General features: G+C 43.9%; 1 protein-coding gene across 1 annotated transcript in view; it reads left to right on the top strand.

Annotated features, from left to right (window-relative positions):
* Positions 1–12,051, top strand: part of fras1 (Fraser extracellular matrix complex subunit 1) — a 421,086-nt gene that overhangs the window by 397,005 nt on the left and 12,030 nt on the right. Inside the window, exons 50-59 of the mRNA XM_079566634.1 lie at positions 1,628–1,741; positions 2,299–2,449; positions 3,813–3,972; positions 4,081–4,246; positions 6,024–6,270; positions 6,357–6,701; positions 9,305–9,465; positions 9,542–9,689; positions 10,383–10,588; positions 10,665–10,821. Of these exons, the coding sequence (XP_079422760.1) occupies positions 1,628–1,741; positions 2,299–2,449; positions 3,813–3,972; positions 4,081–4,246; positions 6,024–6,270; positions 6,357–6,701; positions 9,305–9,465; positions 9,542–9,689; positions 10,383–10,588; positions 10,665–10,821 (1,855 nt within the window). The remainder of the gene's footprint in view (positions 1–1,627; positions 1,742–2,298; positions 2,450–3,812; positions 3,973–4,080; positions 4,247–6,023; positions 6,271–6,356; positions 6,702–9,304; positions 9,466–9,541; positions 9,690–10,382; positions 10,589–10,664; positions 10,822–12,051) is intronic.

Genomic DNA, 12,051 nt, shown 5'->3' with positions numbered 1-12,051 from the left:
GCAATAATAGTGGGTAATGCTAGCTCGCTGAAGTTCACTTTAGTTGATTGACTGTGGAATCAAGTCAATACTTTTGGTTTCTTTAGCTTTATTTTTTACATATTTTTCAGAATTTCAGCACGTTTCACAGCTTTCAGTTTCAGCGATTTCCGTTAGTTATTACATAAAATGTTTTGTTCGGGAGAATTTTTTACACAATCGACCGTAATTCCACCAATTTTTCCCATATACCATAAATTCTCTAATACTGGCCTGTATTCCATTAGCGGCCGGGTCTCTAACAGAGGCCGGGTTCGCGGCTGGCGGAGTCAAATTAAAGCCGGTCTCTAAAACAGGCCGAGGCTTTTATTAGAAACTATAGCGTTTGAAATATTCCCCATGCTAGGAATTTGTCTCATGCTGGTGTAAATGAAAACTCACGTGCAGGAAGTAAACAAACGGGAACCCGGGCCGAGGGGGGGACGCTGCGGAGGAGCTGATCCGAGCGTAACTTTGACACAGATTTAGCCACTTTTCAAACCTCCTGTGACTCTTTGTGGAAACAGGGCAAACAACAAATGTTGTGTGACCCTCCAGGGTTTTAAAAAAGTCACCATCGCGTCTTCAAAGCACGTCCAGCTGCTCCGTGTGCAGGTCAGTCCCACGCCTCAAAATAACTCCTCCGATCAGCGCGAGCGTCTCGTCTTCTCTCGGGTCAGTCTCATGATCGATCACAAACACAAACGCTCCATCTAAACTCGCCTTTTACACAAGAAAACAGCAAATAATCCGGTCCGCGCAAAAACGAAACAGAAACCTGCAGTGACATTGATGTCAAAGCTTCGCTAACAGCAACGAAACACTTCCTGTTGTCCCGACAAAATAAAAGGCGTCAATGTTCCAGCCGCTGGGAGAGGGTTTGAAATGTTAATAAATGAACCTAATATTTTAGGTGCAAATGGACACAAATCTCGTTTTTCTTTGTTTTCCTGGTCGTCCGTTCTGCTCAAATAGAAATTAAGGCCTGTCTCTAATTGTGGCCTGGTTCCAATAAAGGCCTGGTCCTAGATGCCCTTGAGTAAATAAAGGCCCGGGCCTATATTAGAGCATTTACGGTACTAATAATGGGGCTACCACAACAGTTTGTGCAGTTTTCCATTATTTTCTATGGGATTGGGAATTCTGCCCATTGATTTTTATAGGAAATCAGGGACTCTTAGATCTTTCAGTCATTTCTGCAGCTTCTGCAATTTCAACCAGTTTATGGAATTAGTAAGTTTATGGAATGATTTTTTGTGTGCAAATGAATCAGTTTATGCAAATGAACGAGTTTATGCAATTTAAACACACTGTTGTTGTGTCCTTGGGCAAGACACTTTACCCACCTTGCCTCCAGTGTCTGCGAATGAATGGGTGAGTGGTTCCTTGATTCCTTGAGTGCCTAAAGCAGGTAGAAAGGCGCTACATAAATGTGTTTTTACCATTTAAACTGTTTTAGCAATTTCAGCATTTGCAGCTGTATATTCTGCAATCAAGTTGTTACTATGATCAATACAGCTGCAACAACTGACTGGACTGACTGTTCAATCTTCAAACTTTCAAACACCTGGATTGAAATGTATGTATTTGTTCTCTCTCTTTGTCTCAGATCGTGACGGCGGCGCCACAGAAGTTCAAGATCGACATTCTCCCGGTGGACGACGGCACGCCTCGCATCGTCACCAACCTGGGCCTGCAGTGGCTCGAGTACATGGACGACAAGGTACTGCACCGCGAGAGCTAGTGTGAATGTGACCGTAGACTGAACTGAAGTACGGAGATGACATGGAGGGTTGATAGGTTTTGCTTATTGCTTGAAAATAAGTGAACAATGTGCTTTATTCATGCGGAGGAGACTAACTGGTTCACCACAATGCACTACTGCCATCTACTGGTTCCAAAAGCCATATTGTGATTGTGTATACTTTTTGGAATAATCTGCTAATTTCATGACTGAGTTCATGTCTGTGGTCGAAAATGATTTTGAATACTGTAGATACAACGATTTTCCTCTTGTTCAGATTTACATTTGTTTATATTTAACCCCTTAGTCCCCGCTTTATCCATGGGGTAAAGATCTTGCACAGTGGATATACTTCTTTGAAATTCGTTACTCAAATCAAGGGCAAATGTACTAATGTCATCAAAGCTTTACTAATATCTAGATTACTTTCTGCTCTGTGTGCCCTCGGTTTATGGTAATTCAAGTAAAATTTTGACTGCAGCGAGTGGCAAGCTGAAGAAAACCATGAATACTCTTTGTCTCTTGTGTCGCTCCAGGCCACAAACCTGATCAGCCGGAAGGAGCTGCTGACCATGGACCCGGACACCGACGACGATCAGCTCGTCTACGAAGTCACCACCGAACCCAAGCACGGCTTCCTGGAGAGCAAGCTCAAACCTGGCAACCCCATCTCCACTTTCACACAAGGTACTCGCCAACATGGCAGCTTTACCAGCGATTGTTCTATCCTCCTAGGGCTGTCACGGTATGAAGTTATTGTGACCAAAATTATCACGGTTCTTGGTATTATTGTGTTTCTTTTTTTTTAATGTGTGTAATTATGTTCAGAAAGCATTGATAGTCCTGCACAAACTGAAATAGTTTCAAAAAAGTTTAACAGTGCTTATAACATTTAAAAAAAAATACAGACAAAGCCTTTTCAAAAGTGCAACTTTTCACATCAAAGTAAAGGAACTAGAACGATGTGTTGTTGATCGTTTCGAGGTATTACATGTACTATTTATAGCGCCAGAAATGAAAAGAAGAGTATTTTTGAACAAGATAAACCGTCTATATCAGGAAAATTGTTCTCAGTTTGTTTCCTTCCAGTGAGCTTTCGCTTTGCAGATTTGGGAAAATGCCATCAGACAGTGATCATTATTAAATTCCTAATACTGCGGCGAGAGTGAATCTATTGCAATCCGCCACCGGGAGCCCCGTAACGCATTGTGCCATCGTGCGGAGGTATCCGGACATGGCTTATGCTGGCGGTGGCGCTGCAGCCGCACTATGGGGCGACTGGTTACATTCTCCTTCAACCCAAAGTCCCACATCAGCATTTCAGCTAAAACGCTAACGTTAACTTACTGCAATAGAGCTGTGGGAGACGGTCACGCAGGTGAGTCAGAGGTTCAAAGTATTGCTGCCTCTTTAGAGACACTTTTTCCTGCACGTTCCGCAAACAGGAAAACTGTTTTCTATCAACTGTCCTTCGGCTTTCTTAAAATACACAAAACATGTCCAGACTTCAGGCTTGGTCTCTGAGGCTGATCCTGCGCTGTCGTCTCGGACATGATTCCAGCTTCGAGAAAGTTTTGTTTTGGTTGTAGCTACAGAGGCGCCTGTGGCAGGTTCAGCAGATGAGACGGCGGCTCATGAGGCTCACTTTGCCTAAACCGCGGGCGCAGTAATCCACCGCCGTAAAATATTTTCTTAAACACAAGACGGTCATTATTATTGTCAACATTTTTACCGGAGTTTACCGCTACACCGGTAACCGTGACATCCCTATATCCTCCATCTGTAATCCATCACAACTGACAACAGACTTTGCTCTTTCCAATGCAAAAAAAGATATTGGCACTAAATCGGCTGATAGCCAATATTGTAAAATCCCCAAATATCGGCCCGATATATCGTCCGACCTCTAGTTACCGCCATGGAATTTTCAGTTGCTCACCATCTCAACTCATCTCTTTTGAATGTCACGTGAATGATATCTGTACATTTATTGTTTTTTTCCCAATTCACCCTTAATAAGTGCCATCCTAAAATGGTTCTGTCTCGTTAGCCGACATAAACCTGGGTCTGATCCGGTACGTGCTGCACACGGAGAGTCTTCAGGAGACCATGGACCTGTTCCAGTTCTCAGTGAGGGACAGCAAACCCAACACGGTCTCCGACAACGTCTTCCATGTTCAGTGGTCCCTCATCAGCTTCGAGCACAAGAGGTACAGCACTGACTTGTCCCACAGTGGAGTTCCCTTGCACTGACTTGTCCCACAGGGGAGTTCCCTTGCACTGCGGTGTCTGATGTGCTGTGTCACGTGTTTCCGCAGTTATAACGTGAGCGAGAAGGCGGGCACAGTGTCGGTCACAGTGAAGAGAACGGGGAATCTGAACCAGTACGCCGTGGTGCTCTGTCGAACCGAACAGGACACCGCCTCGTCATCCTCCTCCAGCAACAAACCCGGGACACAGGACTACGTGGAGTACGCCGGGCAGGTAACTCCAAGAGACGACTGCTATCAGTTGACCTTTCTCAAAAGCAATTATTTGCTAGTTTAACACACGGGGGAGAAGTGTGTGTTAGTTTTTGGTGCAATAACAGAGCGATCTCCACCAGATCAATTTGCAATGTGATGTGGAGGAATATACAGTGCCTCCTGAAAGTATTATTATTATTGTACTTTTGCACATTTTGCCATGTTTACAACCATAAACATAAAGATTTTATTTTGAATTTTTTACTGAACGTTCACACACAAGTAACCGACAACTGTGAAGGGAAAGCAAAATGATTCATGATTCTGTTATTTTTCAAAAAATAGAAAACCGAAAAGTGGGGCTTGCATAAGTATTCATACAGCATGAATTAATACTTTGTGGAACCCCCTTTTGCTGCAATAACAGCACAAGTCTTTTGGGGTTTGACTCTACAAGATTTGCACATGTAGAGACTGACATTTTAGCCCATTCCTCTTTACAAAACAACTCAAGCTCTGTCACATTAGAAGGAGAGCGTTTGTGAACAGCAGTTTTCAGATCTTTCCACAGATTTTCAATAGGATTTAGTTCAGGACTTTGACTGGGCCATTCTAACACATTAATATGTTTTTATTGAACCATTCCATTGAAGATTTAGCTTTGTGCTCCGGGTCATTGTCCTGCTGAAGGTGAATCTCCGCCCCAGCCTCAGTTCTCTTGCTGACTCCAGCAGGTTTTCCTCCAAAATGTCCCTGTATTTGGCTCCATCCATCTTCCCAACTATTCTTACAGTCTCCCCAGTCCCCGCTGAGGAAAAGCAGCCCCACAGCATGATGCTCCCCCCGTATATTTGACACTGGGGATGGTGCACTCAGGACCATGAGCAGTGTCAGGTTTGCTCTATACATAACGTTTTGCATCTGGCCCAAAAATTTCAATTCAGAGAATCAATTTTTGTCTCATCTGACCAAAGCTCCTTCTTCCACATGGAGCTGTGTCCTCCATATGACTTCTAGCAAACTTCAGACTGGATTTCTTATGGCCTCCTTTCAATAATGGCTTTCTTCTTCCACTCGTTCATGAAGGCCAGATTTGTGTAGAGTACGACTTATAGTTGTCCCATGTACAGATTCCCCCAGCTCAGCGGCAGGACTTCACAGTTCCTCCAGAGTTATCTTGGGGCACTTGGTTGTATTTCTTACCAGTGCTCTCCTTGTTTGGTCTGTTATTTTAGGCGGATGACCGTGTCTTGGTAAGTTGGCAGTGATGCTTTACTCTTTCCATTTCCTAATGATGGATTGAACAGTTGCTCTGTGAGATGTTCAAATCTTGGGAAATCTTTGTATAACTTAACACTGCTTTAAACTTTTCCACAGCTTTATCCCTGACCTCTCTGGTGCTCCTTGACCTTCATGATGTTGTTTAGTGACCAATACACTCCGACCACAGCTCTGAGGGCCTAAAAGAACAGCTGAAATTATACTGAGAGTAGATTACACACAGGTGGCCTCTATTTAATGGTTAGGCCAAGGTGTGAACATTCTGCAGTCATTAGGAATTTTGTAAAGGCAATTTAATGCACTCAGAAAAATGTTGTATGAATACTTATGCACGCCCCACTTTTCATGTATCATTCAACTATGAAGGCAAGAGAACCATTCTCTACCAGCATAGTTCTGTTTTCTAGTTCTAGTAGTAGTTGTCTTATACAAACAGGATAATACCTTGAAGTAGCTTGATGAGAAGCTTGTTATAAAACCAGCTGACATAAATGAGTCTTCTTCTACTTCTTCAGGTGCAGTTTGACGAGCGCGAGGACACCAAAGTCTGCACGATCATCCTAAACGACGACGCGGTGTTCGAGGGGCCGGAGCGGTTCCGCGTGGAGCTGAGCATGCCCGTGTACGCGCTGCTCGGAGAAAACACCAGGGCCACGGTCAACATCAACGACACGGAGGACGAGCCCACGCTGCAGTTCGACAAGAAAACCTACCACGTGAACGAGAGCTCCGGGTTCATACACGCGCCCGTCGAGAGGAAGGGTGAGTCTGCTGGAAACAGAGATCAATCTGGCCACGTTTTGTTCCAATAAATGAAGCTTTCCTGTCTACATGTGTCTCTTCTCCAGGCGACACGTCCAGCACGGTGTCCGCGCTCTGCTACACCGTGCCCAAATCAGCTCAGGGCTCCAGCCTCACGGGCCTGGAGTCGGGCTCGGACTTCAAGACGCGCGGCATGAACGCCAACAACCGCGTGGTGCTGGGGCCCGGCGTTTCCATGACGACCTGCGACGTGAAGCTCATCGACGACAGCGAGTACGAGCTGTCGGAGGAGTTCGAGCTGGTGCTGTCGGACGCCTCCGACAACGCGCGGCTCGGCGACGTGCCCGCGGCCAAAGTGGTGATCGACGGGCCCAACGACGCCTCCACCGTCTCCCTCGGCAACGCCACCTTCACGTTCAGCGAGGACGCAGGTGGGAAAGGAAATCCAAATCATCAAAAACAATCCTGATCAGCCCAGACTCTCCCTCTTTGTCTTTTCTTTACAAAGACATTGGGCTAATCTCAATTCTCCCCCTGAGCCGTTCCCTTCCGTTTTGCGGGAAATAGTAGGCGAAGTTTGACAAAACACGGAAACAAGCTGCGAAATTAATTTACAAACATCATCAACCGTGCCCTTTGTCTCCTCGTGCAGCGGTGCTTTGAGCCCCAAACGAGTACAGAGCCTGCTGATCCTACAGAGACAAGTAGAGGCTTGCTTTTTACATTTCCTTTTATCTAAATGTGTTCTAATTGATAAAATATAAAAATAAGCGTCCTTTCCATTCCAAAATGTAGTTGTAGATGCAGACAAATGGAGGGCTGTCCCAGGCGGTCTTTTCAGCCCTAGCCCTTGGCCTCTGTTTTAAAGGAACAGGTCACCGTTTTTCCATACTGAGATATGTTCTTACCTGAGCTTAGATGAGTTGATGCGTACATGTCTGGTCTTTGTGCGTGCGCTCAGTCACACACAACGACCAAAGATGTTGTTAGCATTTGGCCTCTCCCAGCATATTCCTTTAGCTCCAAACAGTGGAAGCGACCACGTTCTTCCACAGGTACACACAAGACCAGACAGGTACGCATCAACTCGTCTAAGCTCAGGTAGGAACATATCTCAACATTGAAAAACGGTGGCCTGTTCCTTTAAGGTGTAGGGAAAGAGGTAGGGGTAGAAAAGAGAATTGAGATTGGGCCATTGTTTCAAATAAAATATATACATATATATAAGCTCTGAGGTTCCCAAAATAATTAATAACATTTAAAAACATAAAATGGAAGCGTCTTTCGTTGGAGTGACCAAAGTTCTTTACCGTAAAATCGAGACAAAATGAAACTGAAATAAAAACATTGTGAAACAAAACAATATGAGAAATACAAATACAATGTTGTTAAGTAAAATATCACCATTTATTTATTTATTTATTGACCTTTATTTAACCAGGATAGTCCCACTGAGATTAACCCTCGTGTCGCCTTCGCGGGTCTTTTTGACCCGCTGTCATGTTCCGGGCATTTGGATGCAAGGTGACACAAGGGGGCGCCCTTCCAACCTTCTCAGTGTAAATGAGTTGACTTTCTTCAGAGTTAGACTTTAGGTCAGACACCATGAGTGACAGTAACATGAGGCTAAATACAGTGAGCTCTTTGTTTCCAGTAAAAAGGCTGAGGCCTCATTGCTCTTCAGTCACAGACTGAGAAGTGAAGAAGGAAGTCATGGAGCTTCTGCTATAGACGGAACTTCACACTTCTGCTGCATGTAAGAGTCATATTACATCAAATCAAATGTTGTAATCTGTAAAGCACTTTGTGATACCTTTTGGTATGAAAAGCGCTTTATAAATAAAGTTTGATTGATTCATATTCTGAAACACAAATATGTAGTAAAAACATAATATAGGGAAAATAATTACAAAAATGTTGTATCTAATTAAAAAAAAAAATGTTTTTTTTTTAAATTTACTCTCATTCTAAAAAAGAAAACCCAAACAAACCCTAACCATGTGTATCTGCTGTAAAGTCATGTTTGTCCCAGTTCCTCTGAGTCGTGGTGCAGCAGGACTGACTCATGAGGTTCATTTCTTCAACAGTTACTATAGTAACTATTTTCTCCAAAGTAAAAGTAGATCTACCACAGTCCTGTCCACATCTGTCATGGTCCACCATGACCCACCACGACTCAGAGGAACTGGGACAAACATGACTCTACAGCAGATACAAATGGTTACAGTTTGTTTGGGGTTTTTTTTTGTATTTTTTTTTTTAGAATGAGAGTAAATAAAACATTTTTTTGGATTAGATACATGATTTTCAAATATGTTTTCTTTATTATTATATTTTCTTTTTGTAATTGTAATAATTATTTCCATATATTATGTTTTTACTACAGATTTGAGTTTCAGAATATGATCAATCAATATTTATAAAGCGCTTTTCATACCGAAAGCTATCAAAAGTGCTTTACAGATTACAACATTTGATATGATATAATATGACTCTTACATGCAGCAGAAGTCTGAAGTTCTGTCTAAAGCAGAAGCTCCATGACTTCCTTCTTCACTTCTCAGTCTGTGACTGAAGAGCAATGAGGCCTCAGCCTTTTTACTGGAAACAAAGAGCTCACTGTATTTAGCGTCATGTTACTGTCACTCATGGTGTCTGACCTAAAGTCTCACTCTGAAGAAAGTCAACTCACATTTACACTGAGAAGGTTGGAAGGGCGCCCCCTTGTGTCACCTTGCATCCAAATGCCCGGAACATGACAGCGGGTCAAAAAGACCCGCGAAGGCCACACGAGGGTTAAGAATCTCTTTTTCAGGGGAGTCCTGGCACCAGAGGGGAATCTATTGTACATGTTATTAGTGTGTGAAAACACCCTTAAACCTTTGCTAACAGTTCTCAAAAGTATCATGAAAGGCTTGTAACCCTGTCAGACTGAGAGTGTGGTCACAATGGGAAAGTTCATGTTTATGACTTGTCCATGGTGTGTAGACATGAATGTAAACATTGATGTAAGAGTGTCTTTTTGACATTCCAGGTACGATAGAGATCACTGTGCTGCGTCAGGGCAGCGACCTGTCCTCCCTCGCCTCCGTGTGGTGCGCCACTCGCCCCTCGGACCCGCCCTCCGCCAGCCCCGGAGTCGACTACATCCCCAGCTCCAAGAAAGTCCAGTTCAAACCAGGGAAAACTCTGGAGGTGAGGCTTCTGTCCCGAGTGACACACACGGGGGAAAGATGCTCAGTGTTCCATGTCTTAAGCTCTCCTTTTGCAGACGTGCAGTTTGACCATCATGGACGACCTCCAGTCTCCCGTGATCGAGGGCGCAGAGTCGTTCGTGGTGTTCCTGAGCTCTCCACAGGGGGCAGTGTTACAGGAGCCGTACGAGGCCAACGTGGTCATCGAGGACTCCACCCAGGACAGTACGTATGTTATGCCCCCATTTCGACAAGGGCAAGGACGGGACTAAGCCTTTGGCCGATGTTTCCACAACCAAAACCGAAGCGTTCGGGTTCTAAGGAGGGTCCAAGCCGCTCCACATTCAGCTTTGACCCAATGGCCGTATGTGGTTATGGCGCCTTTACTGTCCATCAGAGTGGCCTCAAGATGCTCAAGAATCAATTGTTTTTTGAGAGTTTCTGGTTGGACCCTCTGCTGTCAGACCCTCTCACCAGAAAACCTACAAAACGGTTGAACCTGGATCATTGTAGAAGCCACTGTGATTGAGAGTAAAGGCGCCATGCTGACCACTCTTACACTCAAATACGCACAAATTTCAAGGAGGTTTTTTTTGTTCCTTTTTTTTTTTTAATTAAGAAGAAAAAAAGTTTAAATGGAAAGTCCTGAGCCACGTTTCCTTACAGCTTCAGGAAGAGGGAGGCTATGATGTGTCCATTCTTAAGTAACAGACTCTGGGCCCAACAGCTTGAACATAGCCACATAGCGCCACCCGTGGGTCACTCCCATAGTGGTCTGGACTGTTTAACAGCAAAGCAGCGAAACACAAACACCCCACTTCGTAAAGCTACCCACTCCCATCGAAAGACAATTGAAATGTGCTCAGATAACTTAAGCGACATCTTGGTAGGATAAGCACTGTGTTGTTTCCTCCTCAGTCCCGAGTATGCAGTTCGAGAAGACGTCGTACACCGTGAAGGAGCGGGACTCCATGTTGCACTTGCCCATCGTCCGGAGCGGAGACCTGTCCTTTAAATCGTCTGTGCGCTGTTTCACCCGCACCATGTCCGCCGCCGTCATGGACGACTTCGAGGAGCGGCCCAACACGGACGAGTCCAGGATCACCTTCCTCAAAGGAGAGCGGGTACGATACTCTCCGCTGCTTTTGGGTTTAGATATGAACATGAGGAAGACGACTTTTACGCGTCTGTTCTTTGCAGGTGAAAAACTGCACTCTCCACATCGTCGACGACTCTGTGTTTGAGCCGGAGGAGGAGCTGCAGGTTCACCTGGGCTCTCCTCAGGGCGAGCACTGGAGCGGGGCCATGGTGGGGATCAGCGACGTGGCCACGATCATCATCTCCAACGACGAGGACGGTACGAGACACCACTGTCTAACTTTTAGCCATTTCATTATATGCACTCATTTGTGTACCTAACAGTGAGGGCAGGGCCAACCTGATACCCGCGTATTGGATGAGTGCATATAATGAAATGGGCAGGTCAGGTACCTCAAATATACAGGAAACTTCGAGTGCAGGTGGGTTGGGTTAGGTACCTCAAATATACAGCAAACTTCAAGTGCAGGTGGGTTGGGTTAGAAAGCGCACAGAAGTCTTTTTTATTTTATTACTTCCAACATACAGTGCATTTTTATCTATAAAGGCCACTCAAAATCAGCTGTGTTTTGTTGAATGCCTTTCAGTCATGTGACTTTTGTTGTTATGGTGGCCATTTTGAATACCGAAGTACAATTATGCAGTATTTCAACATTGACAGTTGACAGTTGATTGAATCAACTGTCAACGGTTAACAGTTGCTAACCGGTAGCATGCTAACGTCTTGAGCAGCTTAAACACTCAATCAGACTGAGACTCTGTTGACATGACAGAGAAATCCTCTTTGATGTGCGAATTTAAACTGTGGAGTGAAGCAGATCTTTAGTAACCAACAGAAGTGCTACATCTGTGCCACTTTGCTGGTTATATATATATATATATATATATATATATATATATATATATATATATATATATATATATATATATATATATATATATATATATATATATATTTTAACTGTTATCTTCTTGAGCAATGACTACGAGTACATAAAAATGCCACTGTCAATCAGTTGTCTTTCATTTTCATCCTGAGTAGAGATATTGGCTGTATCCGAATGTCCACACTATTCCCTAACCCCTCATTCTCTACATAGGCCCGCACTATATAGTCGACTATATAGGGAATAGTGTGGACATTCGGATACAGCCATTGTTACATGTTGTAGCACTGCATAATGCTACTTCAGTATTCAAAATTGCTGACGGAACTATGCGTGATGTCATTTGAAACGCATGTATAGGGTAAAAACATATCATCAGCATATTTTGTTTTCTCGTTTAGATGTTGCCTATAGCTATTTAAGTGCAGACATACATTTTGAGAAAGTCACACTTGAAGTTCTCGAATAGATCTATGGAGAAACACTGAATCAGTGCAATGATTAAATGCCTTATTGTGAAATATAGGTAATATATTTGTTTCCAAGTGAGTGATATGTTGAGAGCAAACAAAGAGTCTCTTGTTAAATCTCTGACTTGATGC

This window comes from Gobius niger (assembly GCF_951799975.1).
Source record: "Gobius niger genome assembly, chromosome: 1".
Lineage (NCBI taxonomy): Eukaryota > Metazoa > Chordata > Actinopteri > Gobiiformes > Gobiidae > Gobius > Gobius niger.
This window is presented reverse-complemented; position numbering and strand designations above follow the sequence as displayed.